Source organism: Carassius auratus, chromosome 4 (genome assembly GCF_003368295.1).
Source record: "Carassius auratus strain Wakin chromosome 4, ASM336829v1, whole genome shotgun sequence".
NCBI lineage: Eukaryota > Metazoa > Chordata > Actinopteri > Cypriniformes > Cyprinidae > Carassius > Carassius auratus.
The window spans coordinates 9,935,427-9,962,273 of NC_039246.1; the positions used below are offsets into that span (position 1 = coordinate 9,935,427).

At 36.8% G+C, this 26,847-nt stretch overlaps 4 protein-coding genes and 1 non-coding gene across 16 annotated transcripts in view; all 5 read left to right on the top strand.

The window, feature by feature from the left end:
• pcloa (piccolo presynaptic cytomatrix protein a) overlaps nt 1-6,726 on the top strand; it is a 44,919-nt gene extending 38,193 nt beyond the window's left edge. For 7 of the 11 annotated variants that reach the window (XM_026240021.1, XM_026240073.1, XM_026240030.1 and 4 more), the window contains 6 exons: nt 270-431; nt 2,486-2,627; nt 2,809-2,864; nt 3,445-3,579; nt 3,795-3,940; nt 4,026-6,726. In XM_026240021.1, coding sequence (XP_026095806.1) covers nt 270-431; nt 2,486-2,627; nt 2,809-2,864; nt 3,445-3,579; nt 3,795-3,940; nt 4,026-4,169 — 785 coding nt within the window. In that variant the 3' untranslated portion in view covers nt 4,170-6,726. The remainder of the gene's footprint in view (nt 1-269; nt 432-2,485; nt 2,628-2,808; nt 2,865-3,444; nt 3,580-3,794; nt 3,941-4,025) is intronic. The other 4 variants (XM_026240036.1, XM_026240048.1, XM_026240014.1 and 1 more) reach the window with 3 other exon arrangements.
• Nucleotides 6,727-6,951: 225 nt separating this feature from the next.
• On the top strand, nt 6,952-9,444 carry ankrd16 (ankyrin repeat domain 16). Its single transcript, XM_026240535.1, has 7 exons — nt 6,952-7,419; nt 8,144-8,364; nt 8,450-8,492; nt 8,568-8,676; nt 8,761-8,922; nt 9,013-9,091; nt 9,201-9,444. The coding sequence occupies exons 1-7, from the start codon at nt 7,085-7,087 to the stop codon at nt 9,356-9,358; spliced, it is 1,107 nt and encodes a 368-aa protein (XP_026096320.1). The 5' UTR covers nt 6,952-7,084; the 3' UTR covers nt 9,359-9,444.
• Nucleotides 7,502-7,589, top strand: trnay-gua (transfer RNA tyrosine (anticodon GUA)). Its single transcript is given in 2 exon segments — nt 7,502-7,538; nt 7,554-7,589. It is a non-coding gene; the product is annotated as a tRNA-Tyr (tRNA).
• A 587-nt stretch (nt 9,445-10,031) lies between the features above and the next one.
• On the top strand, nt 10,032-20,470 carry LOC113067954 (rab GDP dissociation inhibitor beta-like). The gene is made up of 11 exons (XM_026240456.1): nt 10,032-10,192; nt 13,896-14,003; nt 14,078-14,177; nt 14,374-14,508; nt 16,695-16,893; nt 17,004-17,135; nt 17,537-17,636; nt 17,722-17,893; nt 18,799-18,943; nt 19,042-19,096; nt 19,171-20,470. Exons 1-11 carry the CDS (start codon nt 10,148-10,150, stop codon nt 19,324-19,326), a joined length of 1,347 nt encoding a protein of 448 aa, XP_026096241.1. The 5' UTR covers nt 10,032-10,147; the 3' UTR covers nt 19,327-20,470.
• A 180-nt stretch (nt 20,471-20,650) lies between these two features.
• Nucleotides 20,651-26,303, top strand: LOC113068054 (ankyrin repeat and SOCS box protein 13-like). Of its 2 annotated transcripts, none has more exons than XM_026240627.1 (6): nt 20,651-20,941; nt 21,676-21,863; nt 21,959-22,115; nt 22,869-23,003; nt 23,143-23,334; nt 24,818-26,303. In XM_026240627.1, the coding sequence occupies exons 1-6, from the start codon at nt 20,896-20,898 to the stop codon at nt 24,943-24,945; spliced, it is 846 nt and encodes a 281-aa protein (XP_026096412.1). In that variant the 5' UTR covers nt 20,651-20,895; the 3' UTR covers nt 24,946-26,303. The 2 variants fall into 2 exon arrangements, with proteins under 2 accessions (XP_026096412.1, XP_026096420.1); XM_026240635.1 differs by lacking the exon at nt 20,651-20,941 and adding an exon at nt 20,972-21,329.
• Nucleotides 26,304-26,847: the final 544 nt, after the last annotated feature.

The following is a 26,847-nucleotide window of genomic DNA, read 5'->3' on the forward strand; positions in this document are numbered from 1 at the left end:
CGAGATGGCCGTGCATGTGGCCGCCCGCTCCTTAAAGCACCATCCCAACCTGCCTCCACTCTATCTGCAGCTCTCGCTGGCCTACACTGCACCTCAGTCGACGCTGTAAGCGTACTGTGGCTGCATGTGACCATGACCTATAGTAAAAGCTGGTGGTGTCCATATTGTGACGAGTTCATACTCTGAGTCTCCATCTCGCCCCCCTTCTCCCCTCTCCAAACCTTCCTTCCTTCTCGCCTCGCCACCCCATGGCTGATATATGGCCCCAGCCCAAAATGGCCGCCTCGACCCGAGGCACCACAGGCACAGCGTAGTTGGTGTGCTCACCATTCAGAGAGCCCCGTCCGAGTCGCCGGCCAATGAGATCCCTGAAGGCCGTCACCTGACGCTCAGGAAAGCCATGTCTGAAGAGAGGCCGCAGCCGGACGGAGGTGAGAGTTGAACGTCTCGTATGATTGCCGATGACAGCAAGAGAGCGAGAGCGAGAGGATGTTGAGTTACTAACGCACATCTAACTATAGGAACTAGCTGAGGGCTAGCTGTTTTGCCAAGGGTGTTTTGTGCCCACAAAGGGCACTGTGGGAAGGGGACGCTATTTAAAGGGTCTTTCCAAATGAAAGTGAGCAACTGGATTCCTTTACACAAAACCATTACAGAAGTCAAGGATGCAAGTCTGCAGTTATGATCACTTGATCCTGGGTGCCACATCTTCACAATTTGTTTTGAAACCTGAAGTGATTTGTTCCTCCCGGGACTAAATATTCTTTTACATATTTATATAACTAGAAGTTTTACAGCACACAAGTTCAAATAAATTTGAATTAAAGAAACAAGATTTTATCGTTAGTATTAGCATTCATTAGCAGGAAATTATGTAAAAGGCCTGTTCATACCAGTGCGGAAATAATAATTTAATTTAATTAAACACAAATATTTGCATGCCGTCAATTTGAATGAATTTTTCAAATGAATAAGTGTTATAATCTCTTTTCCATTGCACTGCCACGAAAACTGGCTAACCAATAAGAATTGCACTTTTGGTCATGTGTCTGGAGACACATGTTTTTGCTGTTACATAAAACAACAACTTGGTGGCGCTTACAAAAGTCTATTTTGTTGAGTGACAGTGAATAGCAGAGGAAGAATCTTTCTCTGTAGTATTGTATTTGCTGATGTTTATGAACATCATACCAAATAAAAAAATGTTAATGTCTGTTTAAAAATGCTATTTGATCTTGTTTTGTAACCATGAAAGCGAGTGTCAAAAATGTCAATTTGCACAAAGCTGTTTTGCACAGTTTCTTTGTGCACAAAAAGTATTCTCGTAGATTCATAAAATGATGGTTGAACCACTAATGTCACCTGGACTATTTTAACATTATCCTTACTACCTTTCTGGGACTTGAACCTGGTAGTTGTATTGCTGTCTATGCAGTGTCAGGAAGCTCTCGGATTTCATCAAAAAAATCTTTCATTGTGTTCAGAAGATGAACGAAGGTCTTACAGGCTTGGAAAGACATTAGGGTGAGTAATTAATGACAGAATTCTTGGTTGAACTATCCCTTTAATATAAAAGCTTTTCTGTAAGCGCCACCTACTAACAGATGATTTGAAATTGGTCTGAACATAGAAAAAAAGCATTTAGGCAGATTTTTCCTATCGAAAAGTTGTTGGTTATGACCAAGCCTTAATTTGGCTGATTCACAGTAGAGTAGTAACACTTGTCCTGCAAATGCATGCTTTATGACCTTCAAAGTCCTCAGTTTTTTGCGTGATTAGGACCTAGTGATGCTCACTTTCGACTGGAATCCTCCCTCTTCCACTTCACAGGAAATTCATGCAGCGAGTCTCAGTCTTATTCAAAAGTCCAGCAACATGATTCCCCAAAACCAGGGAAAAAACAGCAAATTCATCAAACTCTGTGAGGAAGCACTGACAGCCTGGCCCTCCTGAGAGAGTCATTAGACGCCTGGTGTTAGCGTTACCGTTGCTGAATCTGTTTGGAAAAGACTGTGTGCATGAATTACGTGCCGAAATCATGCATCCCACGTCACACCATCACCATTACTTTCAGTCAAACACTGCACCAACATTAAAAAAATCTATTCAAATATTATTAATCATAAGTAACCACAATTAAAATAAACTTAGCGTAATGCTAACAGAATTAGCATAATGGAATAACAATGTACAAAACTCAAACACACATTTTACTAATGAACAGTTTAATTTGTTGTGTCTGTGCTTTTGCTTCTGTCATCTGATGTCTGCTTAGCATATCTCTGTCTGTGATATTTCCTTTCATTTAATGGAGTGCTGTCACGCTTTCTTTAAATGTTGCCAGCAGTATCTATTTGCGTGTATGTGTGTGCGCATGTGCTGGGAGTGGATATGTGGATATCTACCCCTAAAATTAATAGTTAACAGTTGCAAACTAGTAGTAGTAGTTAACTCATACAACTAACATAGTCTACTTCAAAAACAGTGTCCCGCAGCCATAGATCTGGTGATGCTCCTGTTACTGCAGCCTCATTGGACAGTGGTCTGAGTGGCAGTGCCTTTAGCCTATTGGATGAAGAGGGCGGGACCAATGCGGTGGATAGTGCTATCTTCCAGGTTCCCAGATTGTGAGTGCTTTCCATATGACTCCCATGATATTTGCTTATCAGCCATATTTAGTTTGAAATAACTTACAGTTCCATGGTTTTATTTGGTAAGCATCTAGATTGCTTTTTTATTATTTATTCAAATCCCTCCATTTTCTTGGCACTCCACGTGTTCTCTGATCTGATGTTGTTCATTATTTAGTGGAAAGATTCCAAACGGCACAGAAGCTGTAAAATCCGCTCATGGAGATACAGAGGGTAATGTTTGCATGGGATGTTGTGTGGTTTTGTGATCATTTGTGCATGGTTGTGTCAATAGCAGGGTATGTGGCACTAAAGAAGTTGAATTCAAAATACAGTATTTTGTATATATTATGATTTTGTATAATTTTATTAGATCATACTTTTATCTACAGTACAGTTTAAAAGTTTGTGGTGCCTCTTATGCTCTACTATTCTGCATTTATTTGATCAAACATACAGTAAAAATGGAAATATTGTGAAATATTATTTCAGGATAATTTGATGAATAGAAATCAGTTTTGATACATTTTTAATGCATCCTTGCTGAATAAAACTCCCAAGTGCTTCTAAAACTAAATCTTACTGCATGCAAACTTTTTAACGATAGAATATATTATCACACTTTTATCTATGACTTAAATAAAAGTGGAATAATAGTTCCTCCTGGATTCATCTGTTTCCTGTTCTGTGTTATTTATCACTGTCTCTATGCTCCTCATGCTCAGAGATACACAGAATTTGGGAGGAAGAGATATAGAGATAACAGATAGGAAGAAGAATTGCGATATTGACGTGTCTGTGTCTGCCCATTTAGGTAAGACTCAGGTGATGGGGGAGATAAAGATCGCCCTGAAGAAGGAAATGAAGACAGAGGGGGAGCACCTGGTGCTTGAGATCCTACAGTGCAGAAACATAACCTACAAATTCAAGTCTCCAGACCACCTCCCAGGTAACAAGACACGCCTGCAAACATGCTCACTCACGTTCATTAAAATTTGCGTCTAATTTATATGTTACCCCGGACAGCAAAAAAAAAGTCACATATATTGTTGATATACACATTATATTATTGATGTAAGCTTCTCAAATGTTCTTACATCAATGCTGTTTAAACAGGACTTGAGAGAAGAAAGCTTAATACTTGATTTTGGTTTTGTTTTACAGACCTGTATGTGAAGCTCTATGTGGTGAATGTGGCCACTCAGAAAAGAATCATTAAGAAGAAAACCAGAGTGTGTCGTCACGATCGCGAACCGTCTTTTAACGAAACCTTCCGCTTCTGCATGAACCCCACAGGTCATTCCATTCAGGTACACCAGAAATCAAGACACTAGGGTGTTAAAATGTGACCCAAACTTGAAGTCATGTGATTTATATGTATTCCAACCCTTGCAGCTCTTTCTTGTTTCAAACGGAGGCAAGTTCGTAAAGAAGACCCTAATCGGCGAAGCCTACGTGTGGCTGGATAAGGTAGACCTCCGGAAACGGGTGGTGAGCTGGCACAAGCTGCTGGCCAGCACAGCTCAGATCCACTCCTAAAGATGGCGGTCATATGAGGCGCGAGGACAGAACAGGCAGCGGAGTCGCACATCCCTGCCGCACTCTTTGGGACTAAACTGAGCTGAATTTGGAGGGCCGACACAGAGAGCTTCCCGATTGCACTGGCACATGTGATTGTGTTAACCCAAGCCATGGAGAAACAGGTGTATAATGGTGTTTACAGAAAGGATCTGACCCTTATTGACAAGATGCAGATCTTTACATTAGGAAAAGCTCAAAAAAATTGAGCCAGAGAGTCACACAATGTTCATACGTATATGTGTACATGCACTTTCACAATCACTCAAACTTATCGACATATTTATACCAACGTATGTATAATAATATGTGTACAATGGGCCACAACAGACAAGTTAGATAATAGAGTGAAAGTTTATTTATCCCGTTTGTGCATTATTTACAGATAGAGACGGATATCATATACATTATTTTTGTATGATAGAGACAAATTCAGTTTTAGATCTTTATTGTTATTTTGCATTCCCTCTCAGATGTTATTATGTGTTGACAGAATTGATATTTAAAGGATATTATCAATGGATTAGAAGAGTATTTTATGGTATATTATAGACAGATTTAAATGAATGAAATATGATTTTTTTGGGGTGTTGTGATGACTCGTTGTGTCTGTATGGTTATTATAACACTTACATCTTTCGCTGTGTGATACTAAACTCATCAAAGTCAGTGATACAGTTTCAGAGCCCGAGGAAATTAAGAAGCAGATAATTACAAAGAGTTTAAACGTTTAAGAAAACTGCCGGTCTAATATGACTCACAGAAATGAATGGGAAATTGAATAGAATGTGTTGGCTGATTGTTATGATTTGTGATCTCATGTGATGAACGTGACAGATGAAATATCTCCGATATGCAGCAGCAACAGTTGAAAATGTCCAATCCAGCACTGTTATATGATTTGCACTTTGTGTCTAGCATTTTAAGATTGTAGGTTGGTAGCTTTTTCGTCAAAAAAAAAAAAAACATCCCGTCATTTGAAAAAGTCAAACACTGTCAATCCCCCACACAAACTCATACGCATCTGTCTCTCTTAAATACTCAAGGATTAGAGTTTGAATGGGTCTGTGTAGTGTCTGTCCACATCATATTGCTGATACAATGTTGATATTATGTTTTATTTAAAAAAAACTCCTAAACACTCAGGTTTCGATGAAAAAGCCTTGCTTATAAGTTATTGGCTGATCTTTGATCTAAGCAGGTTCAGCTTAAAGGTGATAACAGTGAGGATCAGGGTGATGACATCAAAATGTGTACATTTTTAATTGAACAGATCATTTGGCGTACTGTTATTTTCTTTTCAGTTTACATGTCTAAAAGGACACATTTAGACGCTGAGTGCACCATCTCATTCTTTCAGAAAAGTGTGGCCACTTCACAATGCAGACACTGAAATCAAATGCCATTAGTGTTATGTATTTGATGTTTATGTTGGTTTTATGCCTTTAAACTTGGGATGTGTGGGTTCAAACTTTACAACACATAGCCCAGCCATTTTACAGCTCAAGCACTTACGGATATTCACTTAAACATACAGCGTTAAGGGTTAAGTCAACTTTTAACCTGTGCCAAACTACCAAAATCCGCAGGTTCTGTGTATGTTATTCTATGCAACCGAAAATACATCTGATGTACTTCTTTACAGGATCATATCATAGCAAACTGGTGAGGTTCATCATCCACTCATTACTTCATCTCACTGCACTCAGATTTATATACAATGCTCAGCGTTCACTATATATTCTGATCTCCCAGAATGTGTTATAATTGTTTTATGTTTAAAAATTAGATGAGGGGGGAAAAAGCATCATATAACAATTCGTCACATGAATTCATCTTAACCAATGCAGCCTACATTGAATAATAATGCTCCAAATTCACTTCGCCAAACTAACTCTTTCACCTCTGCAAAAATGATACAAAACAATAAAAACAAGACGTGTAAATAAAACAAATAATTTTCTTTTTGTACAAACAGGATCTTGTATGAGTTTTCTGGTTCAGTGAAGAGCATGTGTGAGGGAAAGAAGCAGAGCGACTGTGTTTTGATCTGTGTGTTACATGTTGTACATGCACTAGGGTAAAAGCTTTCCCCATGCTTGCCTCTGATAGACTGGACTTGACCTGCACAACAGACACTGATTTAACCCTGTATAATAAAGAGCAGATGTTGACCTTACTGACTCCAAGTAGAATCAGGAAACGTATGGTGTTTTCACTTTGGATGTTGCATGTTTTGTTGGTGGTTTGTTCATACTATTTTTGTGTCCAGATTCTATTTACAAAAAGAGAAAAAGATTGTGAAAAGTTAATCAGATCTAAATGTGTATGCTGACTGTACAAAGATATGCTTGTATAATCCGTCTGGTTTTCCACTTAATGTAAACTAATTTAAAAAAAATCCAGCTGTCATGGTTTTTGTGGTTGTACACAAACGGTATTGATAAATTATGCAAATTGTGCTGTAATAAAAGGCTATTGCCCTAAGTCTAAATATTAAATGATATATGTAAAATTCTCCCTGATGTGAATTTATTTGTAAGCCACTTTTACACTATTCTTTCTATCTTTCTTTCTAACAGTAGTTTGTGGGTAGTAAGAAACATAAGAATATGTAAGCAGTAAAACATACTGTCAATTTGCGTCGTTTTTCTTGTTTTATAGTTTTATGAGAATATTATATTTTGCACAGATAAAAAGTGGGACTTATGGCGGGACTTTTATTTTGAAGTAAAGACTGGTGTCATTGACAAGTAATGTCCGACCATTCAGTAAAAACATTGGAGGTTTCGTTGAGATTTTACTAGTAATGCATCGCTGTTGTGTGTATTTCTTTACCTATAAGCTGTCTACTTAGAAGGATTTAATTGGGCTAAATGGAGGAAGAAAGCACATTAAAGCCCTTAATCAAAGCAGTTCAACATGGAGAGCTGTGCACAATCCGACAGCAGCTCAATGAGCACGTCAACAAGCAGGCTGTCATCTATACTCATGTTGGGAAATCTGGAGATACTTTAATGCACTATGCTGCCAGACATGGACACATGGACATTTTGCGTTATTTAGTAGAGGAGCTCAACATGGACATTGAGGTTTATAACAACGACTACAAGAGAGCTCTGCATGAGGCTTCTTCCATGAGTCATTATGAGTGTGTGCGGTACCTCATTGCCAGGGGAGCGAAAATAGACAGTTTGAAGAAAGCAGACTGGTAAATTATGATTACTTTATAATCAAATAATTTGCATATAATGTATGGAATATAATATCAGGAAGTAAAACATAGTTCAACGCCTTCGATAGCTCAGTTGGTAGAGCGGAGGACTGTAGCGGTATAACACTGTCATCCTTAGGTCGCTGGTTCGAATCCGGCTCGAAGGAAATGTTTTTAGCTGAATGTAAAATATAAATGAAAAATACGTTTTTATAGGTACAAATTAAAAAATGTGTTGAAAAAATTCTAAATTGTAAAATTGTAATGTGTGCACATAAATCCATACAGAACTTGGTTGGGCAGTTAATTATATTTTTGAGTGATCATTTTTATGTAGCTCTCAGTGTTATTTTATATATGCACTATTACTATATTTAGTTATATTTTTAGTTAGCTTTTATTTTATATTTAAATGTTTCATTTTAGTTTTAGTAATTTCTTTGTACTTTTTTGTGATTTTAATTATTTGTAATTATTTTTATTTGTGATAAAATATTTATGTTTTATTTGTTTTTGGTATTTTAGTACTTCTTCAAACTTATTTCATTTAGTAACAGGCCAGCATTTCATCCAATATTTATATTTTATTTTATTTCAGCTTTACTTCAGCTAGCAAAAATTATACTGAATTGTTTTATTTTTAGTTAATAATACCAACAATGACATTTTTTCTCGAGCAGCTTTGCTGCATTTTAGCAAAAATGACTTCTATCCTCTTCAGGACCCCTCTGATGATGGCCTGTACCCGTCGAAACCTTGATGTCATTTTGGAGCTGCTGAATCACGGTGCTGACCCAGTGCTGCAGAACAAGGATGGATGGAACTCATTCCACATTGCATGCAGAGAAGGAGATCCAGCCATCATACGCCACCTCCTACTGGCCAAACCCGAGGTCTGGAAGACAAAGAGCAAGACTGGCAGAACGCCCCTCCACACTGCTGGTATAGAAGCAAATTATTATTATTATTTTTTTATTCCAAAAATTTCCCAGATTTGATTTTATGTATCTGCCTTTTTTCACCCAAGCTATGCATGGCTGTGAGGATGCAGTGAAGATTTTGCTTCAAAGGTAACATTTTGAGTATGTTTTGAGTATAACACAGTACCTTCTTATTTTGCTCACAAGGTTTGCATGTTAATTCAGTTGTAGCTATGAGCCAGATGGGAAGGACAGTTGTGGAGTCACACCATTTATGGATGCCATAAGGAATGGACACATAGCTATTGCTAAACTCCTTCTTGAGAATCACCAGGTAAGCTCATATTTGCATTATAATTCACTTACAATGTTTTTTTCTAACACTAGATATAAGCATGTTCATGTTTATTTGGTTTAGGCATCTCCCTCCGCTGTAGATATTCTCGGTGCACAGCCCCTACACCAGGCCTCTGTAACTGCTCAGGAAGAAGCACTTTCTTTCCTTGTGCATAATCTTGGTATCGATATAAACTCAAGAGCCACAAAACTGGAGCTGACTGCATTACACTATGCTGCAAAGGTTCTATCTATTGCATTAAACATGAAGTACAGTTAAGATAAACACACTTCCTCTTTTAATCTGGCTTTGATCTCAATGCTCATTTTCCAGGAAGGTCACACAAGCACAATAAAATCACTGCTTGCTCTGGGCGCTGATCTACATGCAAGAGACACAAAAGGAAGATCAGGTAGGATTAAGCTTTACAGTGTATTTCACTGAATGCCACCTTAGTGAGATGCCATAATTGGGATCTTTTTATTAGAACACAATGTGAAGATATTTTTTATGGTTTGCAGCTCTACATATGGGATGCATCGGGCAGCATGTGGACACCGTTAGGATGCTGCTGCAATTGGGACTCACAGATACCGAAGACAATACTGGCAATACAGCAAGACAGTATGCCAAAAAACCTCAGATTAAAGAAGTGTTTGTGTCTGTGTCAAATGAATAAAACAATGCTTTGAATGAACATTAAGCAAAAGTGGAGGCACAAAGTAACTAAATAAATGCTTTTATGAAAGTCATGTGGTATAACTATGAATTTGTGTCTTTTCATATGAAAAGCGTGACATGAAACCCTGAACATGAACTTAGCATCACAGCTGTTTTGGTAATAGTTTGTACACATTTGTGGCCATTGTGGTAATTTGTACACTTATCAGTGTTTTTGAATTACTTGGTCGATCTGTTTAATCGGGACACTGGGTGGGGATGACGTTAAACACAAAAAAAAGACAGTGGGTTTCTTTTACTGTCTATGGTTTTTGCAAATGCAGATTTATTTCATAACGCAAAGATGCTAAACTTGTTGCCACCTACTGGCGTAACGATATAACCTTTAGAAAGAGTCACTTTAGTATTTTCTTTTAGTTTTCATCAGGGGTTAACCGTTACAAACCATAACATCCAAATAAACTGATAGATAATTTATAAACTGAGCCATATGTGTATTATGCCTTATTGTTGAACGTATTTAAAGATTCGAGTCACTTGGATTAATCAAAATCCCACCCACTTTATGCAGGTTCTGTTCTGTTTGGTGATCAGGGGCGAGGTATTCACTCACTGTGAATGACAACAGAGTCCTCCAATAGAACGCGCAAACACATACGCCCCGCCCACTTCAGCCACACCCGCTGGGGGGGTGACGTGACAGCGCACTTCTTTCATTTCCAGCTTTGCAAGATCTCCATTTTCTTCGGGCCAACGCGTTGGAAAAGGGGATTAAAGACGAGGAAAAATGAATGAAGAATACGACGTTATCGTGTTGGGGACCGGGCTGACGGTATCTGAATATTATCTAATCCAAATGCGTTCGCGTACATGATGTAAAAATCTCAAGAAAAACCACAGCCAGAGGCTGTTTCGGTCTTGCTAGGCGGTGCTGTTACTGTACCGCTGACTTTAGGAGGCTAATTACTAACATGCTAATTTTAGCATCATGCTAATAAGCAGCCAGTCGAACTCTATCGGATATGCTAATTAGCAACAATGCTAGCGTTAGCCTCAGGCTAATCGGCATTCATTGTATCTGTACACTTGTGCTAATCTGTCTCTATGCTACCTTTAGCATCAGTTATAGTTATTGGCGCTCAGAGCTGCGGCTAACGCTGCTTTACAGGCCTCAGTTATAAATTTGACGGTGTTTTGTGACTACGCAAACCCTATTCATATTGCAATGCCGCATTTTTTTATTATGTTAATAACGCTCCAAGAATCCCTTTGTGTTTTATTATTTTAGTGTGATATTTTGATAGCTCGCTTGCAATGCGGCATTCATATTTTGACAGTGCCAGCTACACAGCTTGCGTTCTGTGTCTAGGTTGTTAATGTTTTTTAAGGTGATGTTTTTAATTATTATTAAAATCATAAAATTGTTAACATGCATATTTTTATCTGCTTTTTAAAACGTAGTTTATAATGTTTCCAGAGGCTTCCTCGATGTTGAGGTGTTATTTTTCTTTTTACAAGAGGTTGACTTCATAGTTGTATTAAGGGTGGAGCATTGTTTCATATAGTTTTATTTAAAATTAAATGACACAATGAACCAATTTTGAGATTACTTAATGCGTCAACAAAGGTCAGTAAACAACCACACCCTCAAGTGAAACAGAAAACCTTCATTACATATTCCATTGCAATGCTTTATATTCCTGTTCATTCAGTCAGGAAGTCGTTTTATGCTTATAATACAGATCAAATGTCATAACCCACATCTCCCTGGCTTTTACCTGCAAAATTACAATATTCAATGTATACATTATTGTAAATATTTACCTTTAAAATATGCACCGGGAAAACCCCATGATGGAAATTATTCCTGACTGCAACTGTACTTTTCTTTTTAGTCAAAGTAATTTGTTTCTTGGGAAAGTCCCTGAAAATGTTGCTTACTTGCTTTCTGAACAGGATCAATGGCACACTTTTGTTTATTTCTCATTTTAAAATAAGAAAATGTGCACCCAAATCTTTATAAACCAGCATGAGTAGTCTTGTAAACCATGCCAGATACAAGTGTGCATTAAAACCAATGTTGCATTTTATTGATGGTGGATATCAATTATTCATATTTTATTGCATTTACTAAAGCTTGGGTTAGTGTAAAACTGTTAAATAAACCTATACAAAGTGGTTCCTCTAAAACAGGAAGTATGGGATGGGAACAGAGAACGTTTTTGTGCAGAGGTGAATAAGGCTATCAGTAGAGAACCAGAAATGCATCTGTCTGCTTTGTAGAGGAACTGAGACTGACGTCTTCTCTTTAGTTCTGCAAATCAGACAAGAATGGCAAGCTGAGGGTGTCATGCAAGTGAAAAATGAGCAACAACAGTGTTCCGGTCTCGGTTGTTTTATGAGGAATCCCTCATAGTTTTTGAGGGCATGGTCTCTCAGAGCGTAGTAAGGTTTTGGCATTACATGGATTATTTAATAATCCCTTTAACCAGAGCAGGACAGTCTAGTGTCTGGAAGTTAGGGGCATTGATGCCTAAACTCCTCTGAGTTTTAAGAAAAAAGTTACAAGGCTCTTCTTGCCCATTGTAAAACATGTAATGATAGGAATTGTTACACTGGCTTGTTATTCTTTTATAGTAAAACTACTTTATCTTTACGGTTTCTCTTTTTCTTTTGACAGCTATGCATTTTCGTATTGTGTAGATTCCTCTTTCTCCACATAATGTGATGAATCATCTACAAAGGATTGATGGGAAAAGGCGACAGCAAAAGAAATATCAAATAGTGGATGATTTAGCTTTCACTTGCAGAAGAGAGGGAGAAGTGTTTTTCTGGAGCATGAGGATTTCTGTCACCGACAGAGTCATCTGAAGCCAGAACGCTGGATCCCAGCAGGTGTTTAACGCCATGAAAGAGGGAGACAAATGTCAGGAGTATTTCTTAGGGCCTTTCATGTGACCTGCAGCCTGATTCTTTAGTAAGGAGAAGCAGGTGGTGATCAGCCGTGTGGATCTGCTGTACAGTTTACAGCGAATGTTAACGTTTAACCCTTATTGCTGCTAAAAGATCTTTGGATTTAATACGTAGTCATTTTGTTGCTAGATTTTTCCTTGAGTTATAAATGAACTCATCCTTTGAGCTGAGAGCAGTTGCATCATGGACATTTGAGCTGAGGACATTGATTAGGCTATGTGGGCATGACAAATTGGCTTTTGAGGTGTAAAACAGCATTTTTGTTTTTATCCAATACCAAAAATTCTGGTAACCACCATCTTGGCGTGAGCTGATCTGGTGATGTCTGAATTAAGTTGTTTGTATAGTCATGAGGGGTCGTTTGGGTGTACTTTTTCCACTAAACAGTTTGTGAATTAATAATTGCACAAACATTTTCTGCTTGTACTAATACAGTGCCATCTATTCAGCAGCTTTGATCAGCTGAGATGTAGCTCTTATGTTGATATCCCATCCTGACCTGTTCTAGCTTAGCAAAGCAGATATTGTCTGGTTTAGATATTTTCTTATATATTTATAATGCTAAGGACTCCACTCACATGGGTTTTGTTACTCTTGTACCTCGTCTTAAAATTTGCAGTGAAATGATTTTGATTTGGGCCCGTAATAAAGAAAACAATGTCGTTGTTTGCCGGAAAAAGAGTTATTGTTTTTATCGCTTTGAGAGTACATATCATTGTGAACCGTGTCATTCGATTGCATCTATTGTGTGTAAAGTCCACTACATCATGTGATTTGTAGGTTCGCTGTTTCTAATTATTTATTATGGCCTGTGAGTGGACAGTGTTTCAGCATTTTCTTTAAACGTCCATGCTCATCATTTTTTTAAAGCATTTTTTTAAACAAAGCTGTCTGTCTTAAGTGTTGTAAAAACCAATAAAAAATGTGTTAATTGACATTAACTGAAGCTAAAATAAGTGTTAAATATCACAGAATAAGTAAAATTGCTCAAACGGAAATAAAAATAAGCAAAATATAAAAATGCGTAATATAATAATAAATAAGAGATAATAATATAAATGTAATAATAAATAACACTAGTTATAGCCCTTAAATGGGCTGAATGTTTAGTTCATGTCTGCACTTCTGTATGGTTCATACAGGTGGAACTAGGTTAAGTTGTTTTTGCTACAATGATAGACAGTTTATGATGAGTAAAGTTGAATGTTTTAGTTGTGGCATTCTTTTAAAGCATACAGGACATTCCTCTGCTGAACCCCTTTGACCTACTCCACAAAGCCATTGAAAAGAAGTCAAAAATGTGCTAGGGCTTGTTTTAAAGGCATGTCTACAGAATGTCAGTATGCTTGGATTGGATCTTTTAAACAAAAAATGCATACTTTGTTAAAGTCAAGGACAGCAATGTATAATTTTATTTACTACAGAGATGCAACTTGCATCAAAACCACTAAATAACTGGCATTATATTACACAAACCATGTCTGCATTTTGAATGACCTGGAGTCATCATGGTCACGCCTGAGATATGTTGTACTGAATCTGCATTGATGTGTTTCCTCTAGGAATGCATCCTGTCTGGGATCATGTCAGTGAAGGGGAAGAAGGTTCTGCACATGGACAGGAACTCGTACTATGGAGGGGATAGTGCCTCCATCACCCCTCTAGAGGATGTAAGTCACTGTTTGACACCACAGCTTTACTCTAAATCTCCACAGACACTAACAAACTCTTTGTTTGCTCACAGTTGTACAAGCGTTTCAGCCTTCCTGGCAGCCCTCCTGAGTCCATGGGAAAGGGCCGCGACTGGAATGTGGACCTCGTTCCCAAGTTTCTAATGGCCAACGGTAGGAAACCGCAACAAACTATACATTTGCATTTCAGTCGTCGCTTGGAATCTGTAATCTCAGCCAAATACGCAGCACATTCTGGATCGCTCTGCACCAGGCGCTGCTGGATCCCTCAGTCCTGTTGCTTAGCAATTTTCTGTCATGCCTCAAGAATACAATGGATGATGATTGTGTCCTTTTTTTACATTCATAGGTCAGCTGGTCCGTATGCTGCTGATCACACAGGTGACGCGTTACCTGGACTTCAAAGTGATCGAGGGCAGCTTCGTCTACAAAAAGGGCAGCATCTACAAAGTGCCCTCCACTGAGACCGAAGCTCTGGCATCCAGTAAGTGACTTATTTAGGATTCTGATAACATAAAGATAGGATCAAACACAAGGTCTTGCAAATGCAGCAGAGATTTTTCTTGACATTTCTTTTTTTCTGTTGTCCTGGCAAAAGGTTCAGATTGAAACTGGCGATTTCAAGCCAGATTTTGCCATTTTTGTACGCATTGTTCATCAGATGGTCTGTGAACAGGCTGTGGGCGGCCCATGGACCTGCCATCTGAGTCTATAGCCATATTGACTGGAGTGTTTTATTGTCTGAATCAGGGTTATTGATGATAAACTATTGTTTCGTGTGCACTCATTTTTAGATGAATTTGCAGCACTTTAACAGGGTTCGTACAGTCATGAAAAACACACACACACTCTATGCACACTTGATTTGTTTAAAGGTGTAATAACAAGTGTAAAATCAACAGATAACTAGTTAAGTTAATGCACTCTGAATTAACAAAAACCAACAATTATCATTAACTAACATTAGAAAGACGAATAAATACTGTAATGTATTGTTCATTGTTTGTTCATGTTAGTTAATACATTAACTAACATTAATGGAACCTTACTGTAAAGTGTTACCTTAATATTAAATATCAATATCGGTGAGCATGAGCGGTAGTTGAGCCGAACACACAGGGTTGTGCCGATAGACGATAGTATCATGTATTGACCATAGTCAGAGATATCGTTATAAGCAGATTTCTCCGTCGATAATCAAGACGATATTAGGCTCATTTTCCTGTTAATGTATTAGATTATAATAATAATAACTATTATTATTTTTATTAAAAAAAAATTATTAATTTTAATTAGGCGGCTTATTATAATTCGGCTAACAAACTGCCCAGCTATTTCACTTCAGCACCGCATTTCACACACACACACACACACACACACACACACAGCGCAATATTTTAAAGAGCCCTCACTAACTGAGTTTAATGCCACAGTTATGTTAGAATGTGTCTCGTCCTTGTTTCTGTGGCGGTGCATCGGTCCAGAGCGCTGTATGACTGATGCAGCAGTTCCGTTCAACTTTAATAAATAGATTAACTTACCTGTTTGAAATACTTTATATTTAACATGTTCGTTTATGTCCAATATTAGTGTCAAACTGTTGGAACTTCAATTGAAATCTACTATTGATTTTCACCGCTGACATTTAGAATAACTTCTGTGCGCAGATGCGGCACATTTGTCACAGGATGCGCAATATGACCGTTTCGTCTGACTATACATGAACTAGCTGTTGTAAATAGTGTTTTTATATTTAACGTTAGTTTAGAAGTATGTTTAAAAGTATATATTTTTGATTATTGGTGTTTCAATAGGCTCTCTCTCGTGCGCACCTGCGCAATTTAAAAAGAGTTTTAACAAAGTCTCTCTCTTGCTCCACCTATGCATGATAATATTTTATATCGTCGATCTCACGTAATGACGATATGACGATTTGAAAAATGACCATATCGCCCAACATTAATAGAGCAAAATATTAAGCGGATCATCAAACCACGCAGTGACAAGGAGAGTGATGCTTGTATGTCACGCCATATATATTATTATTATTAATATTATTATTATTATACATAGCTTATCTTTTTGCTCGCATTTTCAGATGTCAAAAAGTCGGTGCATCCCTACTTAAATCCCCTCCTTGTTTACAAACCTGAAGTCCATACATCAGGTTTAAACAAAAGGGCTTTCCTGATAACTTTCTGCAATGCGGTCATCTTTATTTTACTACCTTACTGCATGCTAAAGGTAACCCAGCTGACCTCTCCTGAAAAAAACTCCAACACCAACATCTAGTGGATTGTCAAGGAATAAATGTTATTATTCTACCAAATAGTATACTAAAAGATTGATACTTGGCGTCTGTGCATCGATACAGTATTGCAGCAGAATATTTTGCGATACTAGACTGTATCGATTTTTCCACCTCTACTAGTTATGAGTAGAAGAGGAATTGCAGTGTTAATGATGATTATGGATGTCTCGCCCTACTTCCAAAATGATTAATTTTGCAACATAATACAATTTAGCAAAAAGGTTCAGTACATCCCCTTTTTCTTTTCGAGACGCTGGCATGTTTTTTTTCCTGAAATACATTCCACCCACAAAAGTGCATGTTGTCATAACTGATGGGGAAAAAATATAATATTTTAACATGAAACAATTATCCTTTAGGCCTCATGGGACTTTTCGAGAAAAGACGATTCAGGAAGTTCCTCGTGTTTGTTGCCAACTTCGATGAAAATGACCCTAAGACCTTGGAGGGAGTGGACCCAAAAAAGACCACCATGCGAGACGTGTACAAAAAGTTTGACCTCGGGCAGGATGTTATCGACTTCACCGGCCACGCTCTCGCACTCTACCGCACAGATGAGTGAGTCAAAGCCTGAGTCTACTTTTTGAAGAAAGTTTACCGAAAACACTGACGTCGCAGGCTTGTTTGCTCCATGAAGTTAAACCTGTTTGTGTTGTCTATCCGTCCAGCTACCTGGATCAGCCCTGCATGGAGTCGATAAACAGGATTAAGTTGTACAGCGAGTCTTTGGCGAGGTATGGAAAGAGTCCATATCTGTACCCCCTCTATGGCCTAGGAGAGCTGCCCCAAGGCTTTGCCAGGTGAGTTTCCCCAACCATTCTTCTGCTACTAACATTCACATAGTTTTTCAACCTGTCTGTGTGTAGTATACATGTCCCAATATTCAGATTCTTTTTTGTTCATTCACACTTTACAATAGGGCTTCATTAGTTAATTCATTAGTTAACAAACTAACAATTAAAAATTGTTCAGAACATTCATTCATCTTAGGTATTCCAATATTTGAAAACATGTTGATAAAATCGAAAGTTGCAACTGTGTTATTTAACGAGCTAACATGAACTAAGACTTGAAAAAATAATAAAAGCATTTTCATTTAATTGCAACAGGAAAATTTGATACTGGCATATCCCTAGTGTGTAGTGTGCTTAGATTGCAGTACTCTGTAAATACACTAGCAGTTTATTTTTGTCTATCACAGATTAAGTGCCATTTATGGAGGGACCTACATGCTGAACAAGCCCATTGAGGAGATTATTATAGAGAACGGCAAAGTGGTGGGCGTCAAATCTGAGGGAGAGGTGAGTTTCTGTTGCAAGCTGTGTGAAATCTGATTTGTTCTTAAAATGTGCTGTGACTTTAATGCGGTTTATTCTTCACGGTCAGATCGCTCGCTGCAAGCAGCTGATTTGCGACCCCAGCTATGTCATGGACCGAGTCAACAAGGTGGGTCAGGTGATCCGGGTCATCTGCATCATGAGCCACCCCATCAAGAACACCAGCGACGCCAACTCCTGCCAGATCATCATCCCTCAGAACCAGGTCAACAGGAAGCATGGTTAGTTTGACAGGAAACCACAGCGCTTGCATGTTCGATGGGCTCTTACCTTACTTTAATCTCATATTATTTTAAACTTGGTGTATTTTAGGGTTGACAGTAACAAAGTGAAACTACAGGATTTTTGATACCAAATTTATTTCCAAAATATTTTTTTTTTAGAAGTTATATTTATAAAGAATTTAAATATTAATAGAAAGTAATTGCATGTAGCTTTCCAATATTTTAATTAAAAAATCTAATTTGTCTAAGTAATTTATTTTTTACATTCATAAAAGGACTAATAAACTTTATCTGAGATATTGTCATGGATCAGTTTCTTGCCACTTGTTTACATTTTATATAATTGACAAATACATATTTAATAATATTATTATCATTATTATTATTATAATTATACGGTATACACTGCCATTAAAAAGTTTGAGGTAATTTGAGCTTTAGGAAATTAATATTTTTATTTAGCAAGGAAACAATAAATTGGTTTAAAAGTAACAGTAAATACATTTACAAAAGATGTTACAAATGATTTTGGTTATGTTTTTTTTTAAGAAAAGAATCCTAAAAAAAAATCAATAATATTTCATTACTGATAGTTTGAAATGTTTCTTGATCACCAAATTTATATTTAATAATGATTTTTGAAGAATCATGTACTGGACTTGGAGTAATGGCTGATCAAAAAATTAATCTTTGTCATCGCAGGAATAAATTATATTTTAAAACTAATTAAAATGTAAATGCTGTTTTAAATGGTAATAATATTTCACAATATTCCTGTTTTTACTCTTTAGTTTTGATAAATAAATGTAGCCATGCTGAGCATTTAATTTTTCAAAAGCATTAAAATAAATTACCGACCCCAAACTTTTAAAAGGTACATTCAAATCATCTCTTCCTTTTAGATATCTATGTGTGCATGATCTCTTACGCACACAATGTGGCAGCCCAGGGTAAATACATAGCCATAGTCAGCACCACTGTGGAGACCAATGACCCTGAGAAGGAGATCAAACCAGCCCTGGACCTTTTGGAACCGGTTGAGCAGAAGTACGTTCGTGTGCACTCTCTGATATCTACAACTTACTTTGACATGCATGCAGTCAGAAAAATAAGATAATTTTGTGCATTATGTGTCCTTCCTGCAGATTTGTGAGCATCAGTGATCAGTTTGCACCAACCGATGTGGGATCTGACAGCCAGGTAAGTGTTTACATTGTGCTCACTTGATATACAAGAGTGACTATAGTATTAAGTTTGTTTTTGTCTGCACCTAGATCTTTGTCTCTCGTTCTTATGATGCCACGACCCACTTTGAGACGACCTGCGACGATATCAAAGACATCTACAAGCGAATGACGGGCACAGAGTTTGACTTTGCCGAAATGGAACGCAAGAAGAACGACATCTTTGGAGACTGTGCTGATCAGTAAACTAGCTCCAGCTGCTCTTGAATATCAGATATTCAGACGATCATAATCTTAACATGTAAAAAAAGAAAAAGGAAAAAAAAAACGGCAACCAAACTGGGCGAGCTGGCTATCCAAGCGTATGTTTTGCCCTTAATGGAATTTCTTGTTAACCGTTATACAAATTTAGCATTTTTGGGGGGGGGTGGCGTGGGGAGAAGGTTCTGCCAGTCTGCTTTTTATAATCAGGAAACAAGATCCATTTTGCACTGGTTGTTTATTAACGCCCTTTAATCGGTTTCCATCATGTGATCTTTAATCTCAACCTGCTTAGACAAGGGATGTGAAAAGTCCAAAGATGCCAAATAAGATGTATTCCAGTGATATGAAGAAATGCATATTTTTTAAAATGCACTGGTGTTGGCTGTCAAGGGGAGGGGGATCGGGTTTAGCGAAATTGCTAAATTATCTGTTTTGAGTTTGGCCTGGTTTAACAGCACACGTTTTTATTTTTAAAAGAATCTATCTACTTCTAAAATAACTTCCAGGGATTATTCATTCTATTTTCCTACAAATTACAACTGGTGCTTAAACTAGTATCCTGAATGTTTAGTTGGCAATATTTCTCCAGTTTCCTTGCGTTTACAGATCGAAGGGAAGTATCAAGCACACACAGTGTAGATAATCTTTTATGTAATCCGTGTCCAACCACACAGTATTCATTTTGCAATATGCTCATGTGATTTGACATAACTGACCCCCCTATTAGCTGTACATTGTGCTACTTGTCGGAAGGGCCAGGGTTTCTTTCAGCTTTGCCGTGCATCTCTTTTCTGATGGGTTATGCGTTGTTCTAAGGCTACAACATGGAGGTTAACACACATCAGTGGGAAAAGCTGCTTAACTGTAAGTCTGGAATCTGCTTGTCTAGTGTGTGTATTAGGGAGCTCTCCTTCGCCTCAGAGCAGAGAGAGGAGCAGGCAGGGTCTCCTCAAGGGTTCCGATGTGTTAGCAAGGACCAAAATGTCTACGGCAGTATTGACATGACCGGGGCCCTGTGCAAAATGTCACCAATGTTTTAAAAAAGAAAACGAAAACAAACGCTGAATGGATGGGGGCTTAAATGATTTCTGTACTGCGAAGTAAAAATGTTATCTTGTGGAAAATTGACTTTGTGTTTTTATTTATGAACAACTATGTTTCACTAACAATTATTTAGAATAGTTAAATATGAATAATAATCCATGTTTTATAAACAATAATATTTTCTATCATGTATTTTTTTTTTATTCAAAAACAAAGCAGTTACATTTAATTTTGTACAGTGATTAAATCTATTTCACAAGTACTTAGTTAATATAAAAGTTAGGTTTTGACATTCGAAAAGTTTATTAAACAACTGGTTCCAGTTCTTGTTATTTAGCGCTAAGGATGAACTACATCTCCCAGAATCCTTTGCGTATTTGCCGTATTCCATCCGTAGTATCGCAAACAAACCACACAGGCGGCTATTCTGAACAAGTTTACTTTATCAGCACGTTGGTCGCATGTTATAAAAAATAATATTTGTTAAATGTCAAGTAGATATAATAAATGATGGAATTTACCGCTGCCAGATCAGCGTTTAATGGTGACAGTGGTGAGTATTTGTCACAAGCATAAAAAAGCATCAGTTAAAATCGTGTTTGTGGATAATTTTAACACCTAGGCATGATGCCTGCATCCAAGCCCATTCGAAGTGTTGAAATACTGCTGGAGGCTGGAGCTCAGGTGGGTCACGATCAAGGCACAATTATTTAGCAGGAGCATTCGAAGTTAACTACAACTCCCACCGTTAACGGCAACACGTCACAACTAGAACCGAAACAGAACAGACCACGTGATTCATACACTGTTTTTCTAAACGCACCAGAATTTTTTCTTTAGTTATTTAGTTAGCGACAGTGTTTGGTTTATTTTTCTCTACCATTTTACTAAAGCGGAGATGGAAGTGGAAACGGCACGACCTTATTTTTTCGGGGACATCGGTAAGTCAACGCGTATTTGCCGCTATGTCCGGTCTGCAGCGGCGTGTCGCCCTGTTTTGATTATCATATTTCACACCATAGTGCTCTTAATGCCATGCAACTGTAGTCAACGACCAATAAACATGTTTAATATAGCCTTAAAGACAGTCTATGTCACATAGCCAACCATGGTAATATATAAACTATACAAATAACTCGAAGGCTTATATGACCAATATATTATGCCTAACAATACATTGTTATCGCATATGCTAAAATTATTACCACAACACATCATCCATGAATAAACCAGTGGAAATGATCTGTTGTTACTGACTCTTGTGGTTGTGGTTTTTCTGTGTATCAGGTTTCTGGTCAGAGAGGACAGAGGTTCATAAGGCTGCATGTCAAGGACAGGTGTCAGAGCTGCAGAGTTTGATCCAGAGGGGAGCTTCGGTGAATATTGTGGCTGTGGACTCCATCACTCCGCTCCACGAGGCGGCTGCGAGTGGACAGACACAGTGTGTGAGACTGCTGCTGGACGCTGGAGCTCAGGTGGCAGTCACACACACACTGTTCTTAAAAGGGTCCCAGACACAAGTGTATTCTGAGTCCTGACTTGGGCTTTGAAATGGGGTTTTGTGTTGCAGGTTGATGCCAGGAACGTGGATGGCAGCACTCCACTGTGTGAAGCGTGCTCTATCGGGAACTTTGAGTGTGTGAGGCTTCTTTTGGAGTATGGAGCAAAAGTCAACCCCATGCTGACCTCTCGTACCACCTCTCCTCTACACGAGGCCTGCATGGGAGGTGGGCTGCTTCGGTGTACACTGTAGAAGTGTATTTTATTTTATTGTTTTATTTCAATTTAATGTTATTTTATTTATTGATTTAAAATTTATAGTTATCTTATTATTAGAAGAATTTTTTTTTAATTACCTTAATTCAGAGAATGAATTATTTTAATGATGAGTCGATGGTTGTTTTTATTTTATTTTTAAACCACTTTATTTTAAAAATTTTTTATATACAATGCTAAAAAAACATTTAGAGAAAGAATTTAGGAGTTTTTAGGATTCTTTTTTTATTTTTACATTTTATTTTATTTACATTTTTATAAAAAAAATATAATCAGTATTATTATTAAGATTTGTTGATTTTTTTTTAATTACATAGTATTAATTATTTTCATGATTATTTATATGTTTACAATTTATTTAAAATATAAAATTGAATTTATATCAAATTAAAAAAAAATGTATAATGTGTTTTATTGACATTTTATCATTTGTGTAGTATTACAGAAGCTGGTTTACATGTAGGTAAAACGTAACTTTATAATTTTAAACAATTCTTTTTTTATATAATTATTTTATATTCACATTTTGTTTAATTGTTTTTATTTTAAGAACAATAATTATTTTCACTATTATGAAAATTGTATTTGGTTTTTAAAGAATCTGTATGAATTGTATACATTAATAGAGTAAGAATTATTTTGATAAACTGAACTTTCTGAGTGAACTTGTCTGTCATCTAATATGAGAATATTCTGTTATGTAGGTAATGCAGATTGTGTGAGGCTAGTGATTGCTAAAGGAGCCAGTCTGGAGGCCTATGACCTGTACTACGGTACTCCTCTACATGTGGCATGTGCCAAGCGACATCTGGAGTGTGTCAAAGTGCTACTGAATGCAGGTAAAACCAGATTCAATGAACCATGAGATTGTAAAGAACTCTGTCAGCCATGCAAACGCAGAAGAATATGCCTCTAAAGAAGGTCGTTTAGATCTGAAATCACCAAAGTAAAGCTTTAATCATGAATCATTGTGTGCAGGTGTGCAAGTAAATGCCGCTAGGCTACACGAGACGCCCTTACATCATGCTGCCAAGTCCAACAATGTGGATATGATTGAGCTGCTGGTGGAGTTCGGGGCCAACATTTACGCCAGAGACAAATATGACAGAAAGCCAGTCGACTACACGAGGCCAGATACGTCCTCAGCACAATATCTTCAGCTTTATGAGAGTGAGTGCAAAACAAAACTGCCTTGTAAGGAAATGAAATTACATGACTTACCGTAATCTGTGTTCTGAAATGGTTTACATTCATTAAAGGATATGTTATATTATTTACATTCATTACTTAATAGGTTAGACAGACTGAATGTACAAGATTTCAAATTTTAAAATGTAATTTAAATCTGAAACCATTTTAAAATGTAAAAACATATTCGTTGTGTTATAGAAATAAAATATCTAACATTTAATATTCTGCACTGTTTTGGTCTCCTGTCAAATAAAATAAAATAAATTTAATATAAAATTTTGATGGAAAAAAAGATATAGTAATAAAAGATTTCAAATTTTGAAAAGTATCGATTTTAATGTAAATGAAAAAAACAATTTGTTTAATATTTTGCACTGTTTTGGTCTCTTGTCAAAAAAATAAAAATAATATAATTTCTAATTAAGTAAAAAAAATAGTCACTAATTAAAGTTTTAAAATTGTAAAAAAAAAAAAAATCAGTTTTGAAGTTTAATATAAATTAAATATTTTATATTTTTATGATTTTTTAAAGTAATTTAAAAGCAAAACAGTGTTTTTATAAATAAATAAAAAAGATCTAATCAAAAAAAAAGTTAATGTAATTTTTTTCTTAACGAGAAAGACAATATAGAAAGTGTCCAGCAGATGGTGCCCATGGCTTAATGTACAAGCTGTTGTAACCTACCTTTTATGTGTTATATTGTTTTGAATGAGGAAGAATCAGTTAAAAGTTCAGTTTAGATTTAAGATTCAGATTTAAATGTTCTTAAAAAACAATATTTATACATGATATATATATCTCATGTTAATGTTACGTGTCCTGGTTGTAGTGATGCTGCCACTGTGGTTGTATTTTACGATGGCTGCGGGAGTGATTCACAGCCAGGTCTGCTGCCTAGGTGCTGCTCAGGATGTTTTGGGTGTGATGTTATAAACAACTACCTGAAGTTTATGATGATGAGATTAAAAGTTAGATTCTGGTGTAGGTCTGGAATCCATCATTAGTCTCATTCCACAGGCACTTTCGCGACCCAGTTGAGTCCAAACACAACACAGCAGTGCCTCTCTTCAGAATGTAAACCAGATTCATGCGAAACCGTGGCCTAGGAGCATATAAATATTTTCCTGAAAATGACATTCAGAGGCTAAAATTAATAATGCGAGAATGCAAACATTTTGATTTTGTGTATTGAGTGATATGAAAAGAGGTTGTGATCTTGAGCGCGAGACGGTTTTATCTCCTGCAATTTTCACTTGTATTTGTTTTTATTTGGTTTCTATGGAAGGCGAAGTCAAATGTAAAAAAAATGGAGGGTGACCATACCAAATAGTTACCACAGTTGTCATCATTGCCTCATTTACATGTTCTTTCTCCTCCTGTAACTAAATGCAATCGGAAGGAATAGTGTTAGCATTGAAATGTTATTGAAGTGTTTAATACTGCATTATACTGTTTTTGCAGGTAACCCTCTTTCTCTGCAGCAGCTGAGCCGTATCGCCCTGAGGATGCTGTTGGGCGTCCGAGCTGTGGATGTGGTGGTCAAACTGGATATTCCCAACCGTATTATCAGTTACCTCTTATACCAGTGAACTCTTTCTTTAGAAGTTCACAGATACCATGGAAATACGTTTTACCTCAGATGCAAAACAAACATATGAAGCACTGAAATCTCTCCAAAAATAAATATTAGTTATATTGGCACTTAAGAGCATTAAAGGTGAACGATGTAAAAGTTAAGTTTAAAGGTTGCTTGTAAATGAAAATTATGTCATTATTAACTCCGTTTCATGACTTTATCCCAATGGGGTCCAAAATAACCTTTAGTCCCTACTGTATGAAGAAAAAGCGCTGAGATATTTTTAAAAATACCTTCATAGGGAGTAAATGACAGACTGTCCTTTTAAGTAACAAGCACAACAGATTACATGAATAGGAAGCACTTCTTAATAGCACTTCTCAGCAGAACAGTCTATATTTTGTTGTAAAATATGTTGTCTTAATGGGTCTGAGGTGAATTTAGGACTGATGGAAACCATTATATGTACACTAAATATTGCCGCAAAAAAAGAGCAGGAGATAGAGACTCAAAAGAGAGGAAACACTTAATCTGGCAGCTGTCTACATTCAGGAACTCCTCTGACCACTAAATTAAGTCCAGGGAAACTTTTAGTCGCTCAGACAACGGACACTATGCACAACACACAGCATTGCTGGAAACGAGCATGTTAACATCCTCATGCTCTCATTAGAGATTCATTGTAGGAGATCACAGCAGCTACAACAAAGTCTTATTGATAAAACACCGGCATTCGTTTTATGACATCAAGCACTTTGAGTTATACCACCGTTTTGCCACATTCATTGTCCGTGTTCCGCTATAGTGACGCCACAGTGACACTGAAAGAAACCAGTTTACAGCTGTGTTTTATTGTAGTGCTGTTGTTTTAGTTACACCGGTTGTAATATTTTACAATTCAGGTGAAGGATTTAATATAGTCTATATGTCTGTTTCCTTATACTGTTTTTTTTTTCTGAATTGAGGAAAAGATATTAAGATTGCATGAATTTAACTGCTGTAATTTAATTATTTAAGTTAATCAGAATATTCTGCAGGAAAATGCATCAGGCTGGACTTGATTTGATGCATTACGATTTGATTGGTTCTTGAAATGTTGGGCTTTAATTTTGTATGTCTTTTATTTAATATAATGTATCCTCAATTTGGACGCCTTGGCAAAAATATAAGTCTTTTCAGATGCAAACAAAGTATTATTTTCATGAAAGATAATGATAGCAGTTGTAAAATTGCATTGCATGCACTTATGAATTGCATATGCAGATAAATTACAGCATGCACACTACTGTTAGGGGTCGGTAATGTTTTGTTTCTGAAAGGAATTATTACTATTATTCAGCAAGGATGCATTAAATTGATAACAATTGTATATGTTTATAACAATTATAATTATTAAAAAAAAATGTATGTATCTATGTATGTATGTTTGTTTATATATTGATAAAGACAAAGGTTTCTTGAGAAGCAAATCAGCATATTAAAATGGTTTTAATTTAAATTTTTAACTGTAAAAATAAATAAATGCAGCACTTGTTCAAAAATATAAAAAAGATGCCAACCCCAAACATTTGACAGTAGTAAATGTATGTAAAGATGGTTTTAACCCTATACAGAAGCTTCAGTTTATCATTAGACAACTGTCTTATTTCAAGCCAAACGATTTGTTCCAGTGATTTGTTTCATTCATTTCTAATCTGCCTGTTCAACTATTCCTTCCCTCAATTAATCGAAAGGGTGTCAGGATTCGTTTTTTGAATGTGACCCACAGTTTTCCTAGTTCTCTTTATCCATCTGATCCCTTCACATCCCGAGTTCCTCCTCCGGCCTCTTCTTATAAAGTACAGAATGTTCTATAAATAGCAGCCAGACCAGAAATAGAGTGAAGTCCACTGAACTGGAGAAATCCTCTTCCTGT